This window comes from Macrobrachium nipponense, chromosome 12, assembly GCF_015104395.2.
Source record: "Macrobrachium nipponense isolate FS-2020 chromosome 12, ASM1510439v2, whole genome shotgun sequence".
Taxonomy (NCBI): domain Eukaryota; kingdom Metazoa; phylum Arthropoda; class Malacostraca; order Decapoda; family Palaemonidae; genus Macrobrachium; species Macrobrachium nipponense.
In genome coordinates this window covers 101,627,738-101,647,707 of record NC_087205.1, presented here as the reverse complement: position 1 = coordinate 101,647,707, position 19,970 = coordinate 101,627,738, and the positions used below count along the sequence as shown (strand labels likewise).

The 19,970-nt window shown below is 39.1% G+C and overlaps 1 protein-coding gene and 2 long non-coding RNA genes across 4 annotated transcripts in view; 2 read left to right on the top strand and 1 right to left on the bottom strand.

Moving 5' to 3' along the window:
- Positions 1 to 17,311, top strand: part of LOC135224708 (uncharacterized) — a 49,800-nt gene extending 32,489 nt beyond the window's left edge. Inside the window, exons 9-14 of the mRNA XM_064263980.1 lie at positions 1,545 to 1,713; positions 2,424 to 2,567; positions 2,942 to 3,045; positions 3,824 to 4,010; positions 4,422 to 6,454; positions 16,918 to 17,311. Coding sequence (XP_064120050.1) covers positions 1,545 to 1,713; positions 2,424 to 2,567; positions 2,942 to 3,045; positions 3,824 to 4,010; positions 4,422 to 6,454; positions 16,918 to 17,067 — 2,787 coding nt within the window. The 3' untranslated portion in view covers positions 17,068 to 17,311. The remainder of the gene's footprint in view (positions 1 to 1,544; positions 1,714 to 2,423; positions 2,568 to 2,941; positions 3,046 to 3,823; positions 4,011 to 4,421; positions 6,455 to 16,917) is intronic.
- Positions 1 to 18,890, bottom strand: part of LOC135224709 (uncharacterized) — a 40,083-nt gene extending 21,193 nt beyond the window's left edge. Inside the window, exons 1-3 of one of the 2 annotated variants that reach the window (XR_010316811.1) lie at positions 18,776 to 18,890; positions 16,597 to 16,770; positions 4,004 to 4,288 (exon numbers count right to left, since the gene is read on the bottom strand). This is a non-coding gene — a long non-coding RNA (uncharacterized LOC135224709). Of the gene's footprint in view, positions 1 to 4,003; positions 4,289 to 16,596; positions 16,771 to 18,775 lie in introns of those variants that run through there. The other variant, XR_010316812.1, reaches the window with a different exon arrangement.
- The window catches only part of LOC135224714 (uncharacterized), a 214,541-nt gene that overhangs the window by 177,566 nt on the left and 17,005 nt on the right, over positions 1 to 19,970 (top strand). The window lies entirely within an intron of this gene.

The window sequence follows — 19,970 nt, the reverse complement described above, 5'->3', positions numbered from 1 at the left end:
ATAATTCACTATTATGAACAATAATTGTTTAAGATAATTATCGTTCATTATTGTATTTTTATTAGCGCTTGTTTGAGAATGGCGACAAAACAAAACAATGGTTTCCCTTTTAGGCAATGTCAGTATAAAAAACATGACATAGAATCTGCTTTGTTAAACTGACCTTTGATAATATCTCTCTCTCTCTCTCTCTCTCTCTCTCTCTCTCTCTCTCTCTCTGGCTCTCTCTCTCTCTCCATTTTTTCATTGATTTAATACTAATGATACTCCTCCAGTAAAAAAAATCCTGTTTTTTAGAATTTCTGGATAAAGGCGATTAATTGTAAACGTATGACATAAACAACCGAATGATAAACAGCTGATTGCTAATGTCATTTACTATAACTATTGAGCATTTTAAAGAGTTCCGTTTTATTGTCAAGTTGTAAACCCTACCGATTTTTAATGGTGGCTTCCATAAGTGAAAATAAAATACATTTTTGTTCATCCCTCATGCAATAGAGATATCAAGAAACAGTATACTAGTAAATTAAAGCTTCAGGTTATAGCCGAGGCTGAATAAAATGAATAACGGCCAGGTTAAGTGATGTTCGGAACTGGAGAAATTGCTTGTACAATGAAGTAATATGTGCTCGTTTTCAACTAAACCTCATTAATTTACGGTAAAAGGTATCTGAATTATATCTCTTCTAACAAATAATGGCAATGAAGATATCAATAATACTCAAATCAGCCGAGATTTTGAGAATGTAAACAGTATCAAAATTAATGTAAATGATGTAGATGACAATGTTTTGGATACAAGCAAAACATCCTTTATTTAAGTCATCATTATTATAAATGTAGTTGTACTGTTTAATTTGTGAAAATAATGAATTTCCTCCAAAAAACATTTTGGTTTTGTAATTTAGAAGTCGTCCTTTACTACAGTTAAACATGTTGTATAAACCAAAACAATGCAAATGGCGCACGATCGCTCTTTTGTATTTTGAAATACAATAGTAATATGAGAATGCATACAATATTATTGGATACAGTGAAGTAAAAGTAAAGCATAACTTTTTAAAAGATCTACTGTTTTCCTTCGGTAATACCTATCGCAATCTGCCGATTTGGGAAAGCATAGACGGCACGCTAATTTTATACCTCGTGTATGATGCGACCCCTTTAAAATTAGGTTTCAAAAGTCGCATAATATGCGAGTATATACGGTATATATTCATTATGGAGGTAATGAGATATAAAGATATTGACTGACAATATAAGGCACACCCAACCTTAATTTCACCCAATGTGTTAGTTTTCTTAACTGAATATTTAATACAGTATTTTCCTTTTCTTGTTGCGTTATTTAACAATGATAAAAATGTCTACTTACCTATCCATTGCAAATGGTACCATTGATTATTGAATAGTAATTACATACTATATGATATATACTGTGCATTATTTACCTTTTTCCTTGTTATTTAAGGAAAATATTTTTGGCATTTTGTAGGTCCTAGCATGTTTTGTTGTATGCATTTATATGTATCCTGTTGCAGGTCATAGGTATGAGTTCCGAGAGTTTTGAACATATGCAAGCCTGTTACAAGGAGAGATTTGATGGGACGCAGGATGTTCTTCGATCTCTAGTGCCATTTGATTCTGAAGATGCTCAACAAAGCTTCCTGTTTACATTACAAGAAGAATCTAGGGAATGTGCCTGGGCAGGTTAGGACATTATAGTTTTATACATGTTAAGAATTTTTCTATGGTATATCTTGGTGTTAAAAGATTAATCATACTTTCTTTCATTTTATGTTAATCAGATTTCAGAAATAAAGCTAAGATGATTTGGTCTTCTGTTCTTTTTTGGGGGTGGGCGATAATTTATTTTCTTAATGGTAAAATACTCATAAAAATTAATGACCACATTCTTTTAATGAGGCTTTAGCATTGGGTTTGGTGGACAGTTGATTATCTGGTTGAAATGTTTTAATCTCTTGTAAGCTGTCACTACCCAACCCATTTCTTTCTTTGCAGATATTTATTTAGTTACATATCTTCTCCGACTGACATTTTTGTAAAAATCAATCAACATTTTCTAAGCCACATTGTACATATTTGACTTTAATTTTCCTTTCTTTGTTATTCTTTCTCTTCATCACTCAGTATTACATACTGTTGTTGAACAAAATTTTGTGTTGGTGGGAGGATTTTCTTTTAAACCCTCCTTAAGCAAATTTTACAAAGTATTATTTTCATTAATTTGCCAGTCAGTTCTGCTTGGAGAACTTACTTGAATATGCTTTTTCTCCTTTTCACATATGCTTGTAATTTTTGGAGTATAATTGTTGAATGTAAGTTTAAGATTAGTTTATTACTAATGTGTCTACATTTCATTTCTGTATTTAGTAAATAAGCTGATTTTTCTTTGGAAGGGAATATTTTTGATCAAATATGTACCGAAAATGCCAACACATGGGACCAAGAGGTGAATCGTTACCTTTTCCAGTTCCACACCACTCATTCAACCCAAAGTGGTGTGACGCCTTTTAGTATGATGTTTGCTCGCAACCCAACAGGTAAGTGTTCTAGTCGTTGTTGAGGCTTTTCCTCTTTTAATGAAAATCATCATTATTATGTATATTACGCTTGACAATAAGTTACTAAGTTTAAGAAAATTTGCATATTTGGTTATTTGTAGTTCAATCAAATTTTGAATGATACATTAGTATTTAATGGATTGAGATGATACAAAACTTTTCTTTACAACTCTGCCCTGCAAAAGTAAGAAGTTTTAGATCATAAATATGTACTAGTTCTTGTGATTTACATTGTATACATACTACTAGTTCGAGGTATCATTACACAGATTTATTAGTGAAAAGTAAAAAAGTTTAAAAACACACAAATATTAGATGTGTGTTTGAGAAAATTTTTCTTTTCCATCACAAAGGTTATGTCAGTGAAGAAGAAAAAGAAAACATAAATATCCTAGAAGAAGAGAAGGCTCTTGAAGTTCCTGCTAAGAGGAGACGACTACAGAGTTCTACATTGCAGGTGATTTTGATTACTTTTTGTCATTTCATTGACATAATTCAGAAATAACTCTCTTGCTTTATAGAACAAATCATTTACATCATCATCTTCATTCATAACATTTTTCCATCAGGTCTTGCTTTTACAGTGTTATTGAAGATTTGTCTTCACACTCTTTGCTGGATGCACTTTGTTTAAATTTCCTTAATTTCAGGAACTTTCCTACTGGTCTTTTTCTTTACTTCCTTATCTACTATTATTCTATGACTAACTGCTTCATCCCTTCTCACAGGTCCAAACAATCCCAGTCTTGAGATCTCACTTCATTCTCGAGGCTCTGGATTTGATCTTCCCTCTGTACTTGGTTGTTGAGAAAATCCCCTTATGTTAAGACCCAGGGTTTTTTATTTGTGAAAAATATAGGTTGATTTAAAACTTGTCATTTTATATAATCACACCTCTTCCAAAGTCTACATTTTTGTCAGTGCCTGTCTTTAATGGTTTTATGCAATTATAAAAAAATTTACTGTTGTTTATATGCAGACAAACCATCAGTCTTAACGATAGGATAGTCCTCTAGCGCCAGCTGGAAACTGGTTTTAAATAGTCAAAGATTGTAAAGCAAGGAATCTGTGCCTTCTGGCATCTCAAGCATGTATGAGGTTTGTAGGGATACAAATTTGAATATAATAAAGGTAAAAAAAAATGGAAATACTACTAAGGTTTAAATTGCCACTCTTCACTATTTTCCACAAGTATTTATGCAGATTTTTACATTGCAAGATATTCTTTTTTCCAGTGCCGTCACTGCCATGAAACATTTACAAGCAAGATTAGTTTCCGTATTCATCAGCGGAAGCATACAGAAGAAGCAAGAAAGAGAGGTACAATGGAAGGAGAAGAACCGCTTAGATTAGTACTTCAGGAGAAAAAACCACAGCTTCGGAAACTACGTCCAAGGAAAAAGCGAAGACCTTTCGGAAGAGGTACAACAGTAAAGGATTTTACTCTAGAGTTATAGAGTAATTATAATGCCTTTAAGATATTAAATGTTACTAAATTGTTTTAGTACTATGTTTTCATTATTTATGTGAATGATATAAAGGAAGCTTCTCACCTAAGGCTTTAAATTACAAGCATTTGGTGATACCAGGTCCCTTTTCTTTGTTATATTATAATGTTGATTTAAAAGCTTCATGAGAGCAGTCATTTGCTCTGAACTTTTTGTAGTCCATTAATTTATCTTGTCTCACTGGTTTCATTTCTGGAAAGTAACAGATAAGAATATAAATTTTGAATAACTAAAGTTGAGCTTTGAATTTACATTTTTATGGATGCTATGGTGTTCTTGATATATTTTTATATACTTACTTAAATTTCTTTTTACTTTTTACTAGGGCCAGAGCGACTGTTAACACTCGCTTCATCTGATTGGTCAGACCAGCAAAAGGACATTGTGCCAAATGATGAGAATCGACAACAGTTGACCCATAACACTGTTGTAGCAGTCAAAGCTCTTCTTAGTGCCACAAAGGAAGAAAGGAGTAAAAGAGGCAAATATGTGAAATATACACCAGAGTTACGAGATGAGATTGCTCAGTATGCTCTTGCACATGGAAACCATGAAGCAGTGACTTATTGGTCTGACAGACTTGGTGGTTCTGTTAGTGAAAGTACCATTAGAAATTTTATTAAGACATACAAAAGTTATACACCAGATGTAAAAGAAGAAATTGGAAAATTTGCTTTTCAGTATGGAGTTGATGTAGCAGCAAGACATTTTTCTGAGAAATTGGGTCACGAAGTAAGGAAAGGACTTATCCGCAAGTTAAAAAAGATTTACTTAAAAACATTTCCAGAAATTAATAATGTAGGGGATATAGAAGTGGGAACTAATGGGAAAAGAGTTGCGAATGGGCCAAGTACAACAACTGCAAGACAAAAGAGGTCATTTTCATTACAAATGAAAGATGAGATTGGTCGTTATGCATCACAGTATGGCATTACTGCTGCTATGCATCATTATTCTGAAAAACTTCAGTTTGCTGTCAAGGAGTCCACAGTGCGCAAATTCAAAAAGCAGTTTGTCGAGCGTGGTAACATGAATGGAGGAAATGCTGGGGAAAATGGACCAGTTGTAAATAGTGGTACAGTATTAACAACAGATCATCAAGCAGCACCTGCACATACAATAGATGTAATCCATCCTTCCCTGTCAGTATTAAATGCTCCTACTGTGTCTGCCACAGTTAATGTGAGCTCGGCTAATAATTTTGTTTATCAGCATCCCTATCACCTAAACATGGCGCCTGGACCTCAGGCTAACACTGTTGTTCCAATGAACCATAATTCTTTGGCATTCCATCAGGGTGGTGTGATTAATCAGAGCATGACTACCTCTTTACCCTATCAGCAAGCAGGTGCTCCGCCTGGATCTTCAGTTATTATGAACCAGAGCTTTACTCAAACTCCAACAGGCTTCCAGCAAAGTTATGTTAGTGGATTCTCACAGGGAGGAAGTGCTGGAGGAACAGTAACTCATGGTGGGCAAATAGCACCACTAGCCATGACCCATACCAGTGTAGCTGCCACTAGTATGGCTCATTCCCCTCTACCCCTAACAATGAGTGGGACACCCACTACTCATATACCTCAGTTAACACATCATGGTGTAGGGCCCACTGTAAGTCAGCCACATATCACTCAGACTTCTGCAATACCTCATAGTGTTACAGCTGGTGTCCAGCACCCCTCACACCATCAGTTAATCACAACATCATTCCATCAACCTCTAACAGGCTCACTAAGTTTTGAAGGTACTACTTTACAAGCTCATGCTCAGGCTAATTTAAGCAATGAACCTCTAAGTCTTATGAAGGAGGCTCATGACCAACCAAATGGAGTCACTCTAGGCCAGGGTGATGACAGTTTGCATGATCCAGGAGCAGATGCTGCTGCTGCTGCCGCTCAATCTGGCCTAGGTACTTTAGGTGAACAGCCTGGACCTTCTAATCAGCAAGAAAGTATTCTTATTATGGATAATGAGGATTTTATTGACCCTCCAACGCCAGTACCAAAGAAGAAGAAGAAGAGATCTAAGAATCGATCCAAGATACCTAGAGGATGCATTGGTGTTAGCAAACGAGGAAATTATGCGTCTTACAGTCCAGAACTTAGAGCTGAAATTGGAAAGTATGCATCTGAGGAAGGAAATTTAGCAGCTGTTCAATATTATAAAGAAAAACTGGGATTCGAAATACCTGAAAGTACTGTTCGGGGTTTGAGAGACAAATATCTTATCAAGAGAGTTCGGGGAAAGAAAGAAGTCCTGTCCATCGGATTTGCTCAAAGAGGGAGGCCAATGAGGCTTGGGAAATACGATGAAATTGTTCAAGATTGCATCAGAGAACTAGTCAGAGATGGAGAAAAGGTAATTATTCAGGTCTAAATCTTCATACAGATTTCCATTTTTATTTGGTTGTAGATTTTAGTTTGATTCTGGAAAATACCAAAGATGGTTGAATTTTTTAGAGCTAAAGTAGTTTTTTTACAAGAATTATTTCATGGTGTGGAAATGGGAACCTTATAAAATAATTTTCACTACCAATCCATTCCTTTTAAGTAGCCTGTTAATACATCTGCACATGTGCCAGATACTAAATTTTGTTAAAAAAGGGAAGAGAGAGAACTCCCAGTAGGTTAACTTATGTCCTTGTGTTTCCTCGAGGCTTCCCATGGAAAATTGTCTTATTTCTTTTGTCTGTTTGTTGCCTACAACTAGCAACTTTTCCACCTATCTCTGTTTTGGATTGCCATTTCATTTTCCTTCTTTGTTCCCCTGGCGGGTCAGTTTGTGTCTAGTCTTAAGATGAAGGTATGAAAGTAGAATGAATGGGATGACTGGTCTTTTTTCTTTACTACTTTCTTTCTACTTCTTTACCTATGGGCAGTATGAAGGAGAGTACCATCATAAGCTGGAAAGGACTAGATGCAGGTGAGGTGGTCAGCCATACTGTAAAGTTATTTTAGAGTACTATAGTATACTTTTCAGTAGCATCACACCCCTCTCAGTAATAGGGAAGGGTGATGGTAGATCCAGATACAAGGGACAAGCAAGAGTGGTTTTATGAGAATGGAAGGTCCTCTATTTTCTCCTAATTTATAAACCATGGCATGGTACCAGCACCCAGTGAGTGAAACCTAAACGCAAAGATTGCAGGGAGGGATAATTCCTTAAGATCTAATAGATCATTTAAATTTATTCCCCCTCCAATGATAAAGCAAAGGAAATATTATACGACACCGAAGGTCCCTTTGCTGTCTAGACAAATGAACCCTAATGTTGTAAGGTTAAGGCCTGGATTAACCTTGGATCAGGTTAAAATGGAGTGCCCTTCGATGACGTACCAAGAGGCTGCTACGTTAGAAGCAACAGCTTCTTCTGTCTTTCAGGCTGCGTCCTGGTTAGACCTTTGGTCAACAGCAGTGGCGAAAATTGCATCCTCGGAAGCAACAAGGAAAGTAGTGGATGAACCATTGTTCATTAGATTACTACAGTCAGGGTCCAAGGCGATTGCGTACCTGACAAACGTAAGTGCCAATGTTTGGGCAAATATCCTGCTAATGAGGAGAGATGCAGCATTGGCTAGACTAAGCCGCAATGTGGATTTGGATTCCGTTAGCAATGAGGAATGGGGATATCTTGGAATCGCAACTACTGTTGCCAGAGGTCATACTGGAAGAGGCGATAGATAGAAGAAGGATGGACACTAACGATAGGTTGGTGCAACAGGCAGTTAGGAAAACCTCTAACAGTCAAACTACTCCTTTGGAGGGAAGAACAGCAGATGTCTCGAAAGAAGACAGTGAGACATAGCATCCCTAATAGAGTCACAAGACCCTCTTCCCCAAAGAGGATAAACTCATCGGCTTTCACAATAGAAACAACAGAGGAAGGGGCAATAGGGGAAGAGGGAGAGGCTCAAGAAGATAGGATGGGCGCCTCCCATCACTCGGCCACACCAGTGGGGGGTTGCCTGGCAAATCACTGGAAGGTGTGGCAGGAACTAGGGGCAGAGCAGTGGGTGGTGGATGTTCTCAGGATCGGGTATTTTATTCCGTTCGAGTAAACCCCGCCCCTGACAGATCAACCATTACCCCACGTCACTTATGCCCACAAATCTCAGAAGGCCACTATTCTGCAGGACGAATGAAGAAGATGATGGAAAAAGGAGCTGTGCAACAAGTATGCAGTCCGACAAAAGGCTTCTACAGCAGGATTTTCCTGGTACCCAAAGCCAACGGGAGTGGAGGACAGTAATAGACCTGTCAACGCTGAATCTGTTTATAAGGAAAACCAATTTCAAGATGGAAACTCCGAAAACGGTTCTACAAGCAGTCAGAATCGGAGACTTTATGCTGACAGTCGATCTAAAGGACGCATACTTTCAGATACCAGTCCATCAGTCTTCAAGGAAATTTCTCCGCTTCAGTCTTGCAGGGAAAGCTTTCGAGTTCAAGGTCCTGTGCTTCGGATTGACAATGTCTCCTCAAGTTTTTACAAGAGTGTTCACCCTCGTGTCGGCGTGGGCGCATGCTCAGGGGATCAGGCTAATAAGATATCTGGACGATTGGCTGGGTGATAGCAAAGTCCAGGGGAGAAATTTACTCAGGGACAGGGCGGGCCCACTCCTGCAGCTTTGTCACAGCCTAGGTATTGTGGTGAATCAGCAGAAGTCGCAGCTGGATCCAAGTCAACGTTTGGAATATCTGGGAATGGTGATAGACACAACACAAGCCAAAGTATTCCCGACAGACCAAAGAGTAGAGAAATGCAAACAAGTGGTGAATGCCTTCCTGGGAAAGCAGACACAGCCAGCAAGACAGTGGCAGGTGGTGCTGGGAATCCTAACCTCCCTGGAGAAGCTAGTACCACAAGGAAGGCTACACCTTCGGTCCCTACATGGAGGATGAAGGAGTTTTGGTCACCAACAGTAGATCACCCGTACGAGCAAATTCCCTTGTCGGCAGAAGTGAGGAAAGACTTGCTGTGGTGGGTGGACGACGACAATCTGACAGTGGGTGTCCCCTTCAACAATCCTCCCCAGACCTCTTGCTGTTCTCGGATGCGTCACTAGAAGGCTGGGGAGCCCATATGGAGGAGTTGATGGTGTCAGCAAAATGGAGTTGCAAGGACAGAGAACTCCATATAAACGTGCTGGAGTTGAAAGCAGCTTTCCTGGCTCTACAAGAATTCAGGGAGAGAGTAAAGGGACACTCAGTGGTATTGATGTCAGACAACACCACAGTAGTAGCTTATATAAACAAGCAAGGAGGCCTAGTTTCTCGGCAGTTACATGTGATGACAGTTCAACTTCACCAGTGGGCTATAGAGAACCTGGTAGACATCAAGGCCAGGTATATTCCGGGAAAAAGAAATATAGTGGCCGACAAGTTGAGCCGCAGGGATCAGATTCTGGGAACGGAGTGGTCCCTACACCAACAGGTAGTGGACAGGATGCTCATGTTGTGGGAAGGACCGATCATAGACCTATTCGCAACCAGTACAACAAAAGTTGGAAGTGTATTGTTCAGTAGTCCCGGACGCAGAGGCAGTAGCAGAAGATGCGCTACAACACCCCTGGGACAATCTGGACGTGTACGCATTTCCTCCATTTTGTCTAATCCGTCAGGTTCTGAACAGGGTAATGCGGTCTCAGAACCTCAAGATGACCCTGGTAGCCCCGTTATGGCCGGAAAGAGAGTGGTTTCCTTAGACCTACTGGAACTCCTAGTAGATGTGCCAAGAGAGTTACCTCCATGGAGCAACTCTGTGTCAGCCTCACGTGGAGAGGTACCACCAGTCGGTGAAGTCCCTATCGCTTCACGGGTGGAGACTGTCAAGTATCTCCTCCGAGAGCGAGGGTTTTCGCAGAAAGCAGCAACTCAGATGGCAGGTAATATCAGAAAATCATCTGCGACAGTATACCAAGGGAAGTGGTCAGCATACTGTGATTGGTGTCGTAGAGGGAACATGTCTCACTCGGTACCACTATTCAGCAGTTAGCAGACTTTCTGATATATCTCAGAACAGAAAAACATATGTCTGTATCTGCAGTGAAGGGGTACAGGGCTGCTGTAGCCTCAGTCTTACGAATGAAAGGAGTGGACATATCGTCTTCATGGGAGTTGGCCATGCTGATGAGGAGCTTTGAACAGTCATGCCCACCAAAGGAGCTAAAAGCCCCAGATTGGGATCTGACCAAGGTACTGAGTAGTCTGACAAAACCCCCCTACGAACCACTAAGGCAGTCCACGGATAGGAGCCTGACCCTGAAGACAGTCTTCTTATTGGCCTGGCTTCAACCAAAAGGGTGGGGGAGGGGAGCTACATGGCCTCTCATATCTCATAAAGCACTCGAGAGGTTGGAGATCAATGGTGTGTGAGTTTGTCCAGAATTCGTGGCAAAGACCCAAAATCCAACAATAGTAGACGGCAGATTCGACTCCTTTACCATACCTTCCTTGGCAGACTTTGTAGACAACGACAAAGCTGAAATGCTCCTGTGCCCCGTCAGGGCACTAAGGGAGTACTTAAAGAGAACAAGGCACCTCAGGCCGGGGTGCCAGAGGTTGTTCGTAAGTACAGGACGGAACAAGAAGGAAGTGTCCAAGAATACAATATCATTTGGCTAAGGGAGACGATCAGAGATGCTTATACTGCAGAAGACAGAGGGTCAGTAGCCAGGTGGGAGCCTAAAGAGGCCTAACATCAAAGGGGTGTGAGTGTTCCTGGCATTTAAGAAGGAACATGTGGTGGATAAAATTCTGAAAGCTGGCGTGTGGAAGCGCCAAACAACTTTCACCTCATTTTATTTGAAAGATGTTTGCCCATAGATCCTTGGACACCTTTTCCTTGGGTCCAGTGGTGGCGGCCCAACAAGTGATATAGTTCATCCAGTGCCCCTGGCGGGTCAGTTTGCGTCTAGTCTAAGATGAAGGTATGAAAGTAGAATGAATGGGATGACTGGTTCTTTTTTCTTTACTACTTTCTTCCTACTCCTTTAACTACGGGCAATATGAAGGAGAGTACCGTCATGTGCTGGAACGGACTAGATGCAGGTGAGATGGTCAGCCATACTGTGAAGCTATCTTAGCTGATGATATACTGTTTTCAGTAGCAACACACCCCTCTGGATAATAAGGAAAAGAGGGGTGAATGGAAGGTGGATCCAGTCGCAAGGGACAAGAGTAAACAGTAGAATGGTATCTACACCCAGTGGGAGGAAACCAATAGATCCGCTTATATCTTTGGTCCTATGTTCATTGTCCATTCTCTTAGAATTTCCCTATATATTCGGAAATGGATAAGGTGGCAAACTCCCAGTCAGTTGTAGAGACTTACCTCCCTCCAATAGTAAGTCTATCCTAATGTTAAGACCGAAGGTTTGTTTCGTGTATGAACAAATACCAAATTTGTAACTAATTTGTATTTTTCATAACTAACAAACCTGAGGTCTTAACAGTTAAAGGCCCACCTCGAACCACCCCTCTAGCAGTCTAAACTGGGTTAGAAATATAACTGCTGGGTCACAGGTAGCCGTGGCATTCTGGGTATACATGCCCCGTGACCTGGTATAGATGCCATTAGTCCCTGATCTCACAAGTGGTAATTTTAATTTCTACCGGTTTCCAGCTTGGCGCTAGTAAATCCTAATGTTAAGACCTCAGGTTTGTTAGTTATGAAAAATACAAATTAGTTACAAATTTGGTATATTCTCTTATATCTTTGGTTTAAGGGTTTATAGTCCATTCTCTTGGAATACTCCTAACATTCGGAAATGGATATAGGTGGCAAACTCCCAGTCAGTTTAGAGACTTACCTCCCTCCAATAAGTAAGTCTATCCTAATGTTAAGACTGAAGGTTTGTTTCGTATGTGAACAAATGACAAATTGGTAACTAATTTGTATTTTTCATAACTAACAAACCTGAGGTCTTAACAGTTAAAAGCCCACCTCGAACCACCCCTCTAGCAGTCTAAACTGGGTTAGAAGTGTAACTGGTAGGTCACAGGACGCTGAGGGCATTCTGGGTAATACATGCCCTGTGACCTGGTATAGATGCCAATAGTCCCTGGATCACACAAGTTTAATTTTAATTCTATCGGTTTCCAGCTTGGCGCTAGTAAATCCTAATGTTAAGACCTCAGGTGTTGTGAGTATGAAAAAATAAAAATTAAAGTTAGTTAAAATTGTTCTCTTTTTTATGCATACATATGAAAATGAAAATTCATTTATCTTTAAATTGCCTGACAGTACTTGATGGCATATCTGGTTCCAGTGCTGGGCCATAAGACCCAAATGTCACACATTCATTCTGCCATCCAACCACCCTCAGTCCAATATCATATGGAATGCTCCTTAAAAAAAAATGGTTTATTCCCTATCAGATGTTTCAACTATGATCTGAGATGTCATGTATCAAGAGATAATTCTCTCTAGATGTCTTATAGAACTTTATTCTTGATGAGCAACAATAAAAAAATAACTCAACTGAGGTTTAGGAAATCTATATGGAACTGTGGCTCTATTTAATCTTTTATAATCAGTGCATAATCTATGTTCCTGTTGGTTGGGGTGAGACATGAAACAAGCTCATCTAATATGTAGGTTCTTCATTAGATAAGGTTCTACAAGAAAAATGCGTGAGCAACCAAACTTAGAGAGGGGAAGCAGCATACTGCTAGGTACTGGATTTGAATGTGTTCATTTGCCACTTAACATGCATGTGAGGCAAGAATACAGTTGCGATTTATCAATGTGTTATATACTTGGCAGGCAAGAATACATTAGACAATGACAAATACATGTTGCATATAGGCTTTAGTATCTGCACCGCCTTCCCCCTTTCACGCCCATAGTCGAGTGGGATCTTCCTTCGTAAAACCTGGGAGATCTATTTGGGGCTATAGGAAGGCTGTTGGAGGACGCTTTTGTGTCATGAAGGTCCACAGGGATGGAAGTGCCAGGGGTTGCTACTGGGTACAGGAACCACCGGTTCCTCCAGTATATACTCGTCCGCTGGTAAGACTTACTTCATGGTCCCTTTACCTGTCATGGCTTATGACAAATTTTGAGGAGTCAGATCCTAGATCCTGACTGACTCCAACTTCTAGCCTGGGTAAGGGATGTGCATGTTGATTATACGACCTCTGTACAAGTTGAGCTCTTGCGGCAGCCCAGTGATCGCAGTCCTCAGTTTTCTTGAGCCATTCCCGTGAGAATGACTGAGGATGAGCAGGCACATAGGAGCAAAGTGGGTGGCCATATAGGATTGGTGCAGGGGAGCGGCCTGTATAGTTTGACTGTGGCTTCTTAGAGTTAAAGAACACTCCCAAGTCTTCACAGTTGATGTTGCCAGAGGGTGCTGTCTTCAGGAAAAGATGCTTTACAGCCTTCACAGTGGCCTCAAATAGTGTGGAGACGTAACGAAATGATGTACTCTCCCATTACTCCATGAAATCCCTGAATTCACAGCTGGTGAATTGAGGTCCACTATCGGACCCGAGGTGAAGTGGAAACACTTCCCTGAAATATCTGCAGATCCTTATTGTTGAAGAGGCAGTAGTGTCACTGTAGCATGGGGCAACCTCAGGCCAACCAGAAAGCCTGTCAGTCACAATAAGGAATGACTTCCCTGTAATTTTGGAAAAGTCTGCTGACAGACTCCGTTCCAAGGGTGGTCATCATTTTGAAGAGCTTCCTGCTGAAGGCTGGGTTGTAAAACCTGGCAAGGCTCGCAAGCTCAGACAGTACTTGCAATGTTAGTAGATTCCTGGCCAGTAAACAGTCTGATTGTGCCTGTCGCTTTGTGGCTTCTGTTTCTCTGTGACTGTCATGGTGTTGTGATAGTGTGCAGCGGCCAATGGCGAAAGGTAGCAGGAACTACAATCCTTGCTCCATACTTAGCGAGTTTAGTGTCAACTGAGAGGCTGCCCTGTAGTTTCCAGAATGGGAGTAATGAATTATGTAAGTTGTAATGATTGGTAGGAAATCACTTACACTGCACATACCAGCAGATAAAGTCTGTTGTGGAGAGAGAGGGGCAGGTAGCTGTTTTCTTCAGGTTTGCTTTAAGTTTCCTGTATCTTTGCTTGCTTCTTGTAACTTCTCTCTGTAATACCTTATTTTATCTAAAATAAAAGTTCTTTATTAGTTAACGTTACAAGGCACAAGACAATGTGTGTGAGCAACCGAACTCAGAGAAGGAAAGTGGCATACGAATAGGCATTGGATACAATTGCCGCTTATCAATATACAGTGTTATATACATATACATGGGAGGTGAGGATACATTATACAATGACAATTACATTTTACATACAGATTATAGTGTTTACAGTTCCCATGTGGTTTCCTGCCATGCACAACTGGAGAAGACCATGGATAACTACTGGGAACAGTTATATCTGAATTCTAATTATATTTTCTTGAACAGCACCAAAAATACGGTCAGAAAATTATAGTTTTATGGTAGATTGAAGAGTAATTAAACAAACCTATCATATGACTTACCTACAAATCTCACAAGAAAATCTGTGGACATTACTTGAATCAACATTCTCAGAATTTGAGTATTGTAATATCCTTATAATTGTTCTTTATCCGTGATTTATGTTAACATTGATCTCGCAAGAACTTCCCTAATCAAGGCCACTGAAGCTTCTGTAGCCATTAAAGCTAATAAAATTTTGCTGTTTACTAACAGAACATATTATCAATGAAGTAGGATTTAAATGAACCGGACTGAAATGATGACGCAAATTCTCTACTTTCCATTATGCAGCTTTTTGACATGTTCCTTCACACTTGAAGGATGGGGTTGATAATATTGGACTTCTTATCCTCTTTAGGTGCTGAACTACCTTTGTGCTTTCTTTCTTTTAAGGAGGAATCTTATCCTGTAACAGCTTCCTGTCTTTTCTCCTCCAGCAGTATTTTAAACAATCCATCTTGGATTGGTCTACAGTGGTTGTTGACCCATAGAAAAACTATAGTTTGGAGTTTTGGAAGGTGGAGGAACCACTTTCTTTTTGGAACTCCATAATCACACACCTCCGCTCTTGCTTCAGGGGTCATCTTCCTAAATCTTCAGGAGGTGAAGGCAAAGCATGAAGGTCAGGGCAGAGTATGAAGGCTCATTCTTATTCCCCATTACCTGTGGAAAGAATGATTCAGATATTAGACCATTTTTGCCAAAAACCTCATTTTCCCATGGTGTCTCACTAAGGATTCTGGGAATACAGTAAGTGAAAGCTCAGATTTTCCATAGGTAGCAGGGTTCCTTGTCTGAAAGGGAAACTGTCTTCTTCCCATTGTTGCCTTACCATGCTTCTAGATTATGCCAGGTTCTTTAGATATAGTAATTCCACCTTGGCCTTTGTGATAAATTTTTTCCAGACATGCTTAGGAAAGAGAGGGCAACATCTTGTCATGTATTTGCATTCCCATAGTAATTACCCATCAGCTCAACCAAAGAGTCAAATGAATTGTCATTGTGTATTTACTTCAACCCCCCTTTGACTACAGCTGCCACTGTTTTAATCTTTGAGAAGTAAGGTCTAATTACCTATTCCTAGTAAAGGTACCATCGGTTCTTGGGGAAATGCCTGTAGAACAAGTGTAACCTAGTGCTTCGTGCATCTACCCCGACCTTCCTGTTAGGTAGTGGTACCTATCTGCTTCCTCTCTTGAGCAGCAACCAGCTAGAAGTAAGCTTGCCATCTGTCTGTTTGACCATGCGTTCTGTACACAGGTTCTCGGGATTTTTATTAATAAGATTGGATTCCTGGATTCTACCTATATTAGGACTTAATGTTTGGAGTTGCCTAAGGGCACATGTTGGGCATAGGTTGGTGAAGACTAATAAAATGTTGAGTGTCTTTTTTGCACTCCATCCTAATGGTAGGCAGGGAAAGCAACACAACCAGGCACCTGTTGGTAGTCTTAGGTTTGATAATGTTCTTTCATTACTCTTAAGAGGTGGGTATAGAGTGCTATCTTTTATCCATGATATTACTGCCTACTGACTTTTAAGTTCCCATTCTTTAAATGGGAAAGGTATGATTCCCCTAAACCTTTCTGAATAAGTATACAGTAGATTGGTATTAACCAAGTTTTGGCACAGGTAGACTGATATTAACCAAGCTTTGGCATGAGCCTTATCAAGAAATTTCACGGTTAGAATGCCATGATGTTTAGGAGTTTCAACAACAGGATAAACAGCCTCCCCTCTGCTTCAATATCCGAGAAAGCCTTGAATATATGGACGGTGATTGATTGTTCCTCCAATATTTTGCCTTACACATACACTGTATAGGAATTGTAAAGATTAACAATCTCATGTTCTGATTACTTTGGAACAGTGACCCATCATGTACTGTGAAAAAATCTCCAAATATGTAGGAGTAAATCACACAGGTTTGTATCACTGTAGGAACAAATAGAAAAATGAAGATGAGCTACATGTTTCCTAGATGTACAAGCCTGAAGTCTTTAATTCATAATCTTACCTCTAACTATTCCTGCATGTATTCTCATTTGCTCTTGGTTTGACAAGGCAGGTAATGAGGCAGTACCTTCACATTCACCCACCTTCCAATGGTTATCTAACTATTAACCAATCTTCAAGAGCTGAACCAGCTTTCTGGATGGTATATACACTATAGACTTAAGGTGTTGCATATCTGAAAAATGGAAATTAAGTTTAATTTGGAATTCATAGTAGCCACAACAAGTTATAGATCAATGAAGGTGTGTATTATTCATTGTTATTAAGAGAAGTTATTAATTTCTTCTTGTTTGTTTTATTAACAAATTCTTTTTTTCCACAGGTATCATCCTTTTTAGCTATTGCCACTGCTAAACAAGTGTTGATGCAATATGAACCAAACCTTCTAGAAGAATATGGAGGCCCAGTTAAGTTAAATCCTACTTGGGCAAAAAGTTTTTTGAAGCGTATAGGTCTCAATCAGTTAGCTTAAGTCTTGATATAGTAATTTGTAAACTTGAGGTATCTTATTTTATTTTCAGAAGTATACTATCATACAATAATTTTCTGCATTTCTCTAGTAGTGCATACTACACTGACACTGATGAAATTTCGATAATATAGTAATCTCTTAAGTAACTACACTTACAGGCCCAAGGTGGATTCCTTTAAGGTAAAGATTTTATAATGTGAATATTTCACTACTGTAAACTAGGCTACCACAAAATCACAGCCCCACTTTCTCACAGCACATGGAAAAACTTGCTAAACAAATAAAACCTATATAATCCACTGACTAAAAACACTATAGGCTGCCGTTTGATATAAATCCACGGGAAACATATTGTACTAGAAGTACACCCTTAAATTATCTGAACATGCTAGTCTGTCAGAACTAAAAACTATGTGTGAACATTAAATGATAATTATTTTAAAACTATTAGGGATACCTGTAGAATAAATGAAATTAAATTAAAAAATAACTATATATTGATTTCCAAATAACACACCTGTTATTAGATGATCAACAAACAGCTTATTTAAACCCATTTAGTCAGTAAGACTGAGGAGAATCCCTAGAAATATGGATAATACAGCACTGCAGTACAAAATGAGTTTTGACATTCCAATTTCATTCTGAGCATGAGTTAAAGAAAAGAAATATTGTTGGTAACCAAGCCTTATTTAAGTCATTTTGAATACTAATCTTTTAAAACTATGAGAAGACTGAATACCAAGAATGGTGAATAAAAAAAGAAGTGTGACAAAGGATGTAGGGTGGACCGGAAGTGCAGATTATTAAGAGAATACAGTACATATTATGTGTAGTTTAACAGCCAGCTTCTTATACTGTTATAAATGTGATAAGAAATAGCAGTTACGTACTATAATTGCAAAGGGAATTTTGCATAAGTAAAAAGATACCTCAAAGATTTGTAGATTAAACTGAATGCAGGGCATTACTTATGTAAGAGTAAGCTTATAACATTCCAAAACTTGGAGATGTATTTTCTTATTAGCATTACAGTGATGTATTAAAAATCTCAGGTCAATTTTTTATTGTTATGCAAGGGTAATAACCTGGTGACCTTGTCATTAGGTGATAATTTTGTATGTACTGATTATGTTCAAACTTTTTCAGCTACTGTATTTGTGATCATCCAGTGAAAAAGAGCTGATTTTACTACTTTGTGTTGTTATTGTTTAAGATTATTATTTGTTTTATGTCAATTTCACATTTATATGAATTTTTTTCACTTCCACTGGTTAAAATTGCCTGTAAATTTTATGCTGTAATTATGGCAAATAAATTGTTATGTTTTGATACATGCTTATTATTTTACAAAATTTCTTTTTCTATTTGATAAGTATCACATTTAAATGCAGTAGACTGCAAATATTATGGGTCTTTCTTTAAATCCATAAAACTTGGTGGTTCCAAGCATCAGAAGCCAAATTAGCCTGGAAGCTGACATTTATCTATGAATCTGTTCTCTGGGTTAGGGGTGATTCACTGGCAAGTGATTACATGTGATTGGAACAGACATAAGTTTGTGTCACTGGCAAGTAATTACACGTGATAGGAACGGACTTGATTTTGTGAAGACTGACTATTGTGCCAGAGACCCTTATTACCAGTCTGTTATTGGGCCAAACATTTTTATCCCATAGTTAACAAATCAAATATGTATACTACATACTTTTAGCAGAGTTGTAGCCAAGATCTCTTGAAGGATGATGTTGCTTAGCCTACATTTCAAACACAGGCACTGTGGGCCTAAACATCTTTACCACTGCTGGGCGTAGGTTAGCCTGCAATTGGAGAAAAATATTTCTCAATGAGAAGTACACTTTACAAGAAAAAGGGTTTCAAATACAAAATATAGTTATATTCCAGTGTATTTTATTTCATTAAAAATTTGAGTTAAGTTATTAACAAAAAACCATAATTTTGTGTGGAGAGTTAATGAACCCCTCCCCAACTGAACATAAATTAAGCTATGTGTCCTATCATCATAGGACGTCTCCTCCAATGATAGCATACTGATCGCATGTCATCATAAGGGATCACCTCATTGGATGTCTCCTCTGTTGGAGATACAAGTTCCCTAGGCAGATCAAGGACTTTTCCCCTGTCTACAGTGCAATTACTTTTGACAATGCACAAGTCGACAGTAGGATATTTAGAATGTATCTGCTGAGCTTTTTGTCATAGGACATCCCCTTGGGTTATCTTAATCTCTTCTGCCCACTTGGAAAGACCAATGTTAGACCTCTTCTCTTCAACAGGAAGCTAGGGATCTTCCGTTCATGATCTCAGAATTGTTCATTGGAGAAGACAACTCCTTTATGCCTTCTGGGAATTCTCTGGGAGGCAGAACAATAGGGTGCCACACCTACCTTCCTCTAAGTCTGAAGAAGTTGTGCTGAATTCCAACTCTCTGATGTGGACTTGGTTGTCCTGTATGCTCCATGCCCCCTGAGGCCAGGAGCTCTTCAGTTAGACAAGGAAGTCCTTGAGAGACTTTGGTGCATGTAAATCTCTCTAATTTCCTGAATTCTACACCCACTGTTGCAACGCAAGCATCAAGTTCAGTAGGAAAACCTACAAATAAGCTTAGAACAGGCAAATTAGTTAGCTGCTATACCCATACAAATGTGAACTTTCATATAAAGGTTGAGCACGTGCATGAAACAATAGGCAAAAAACATGAGGCAAATTATATCCCTTTCTGTAGTGTTAATATCCACAAGAAAAAGTTGTAAAACTTTGAAGAACACTCTTTTAAGGATCATTTGACCATCTTCCAATCTAGCCCACACTCCACACCTAAGACTTAACTCCGACAACTTAGCTTGTCGGCTACCCCATTCCTCCTTCCTGGAATGTACCTA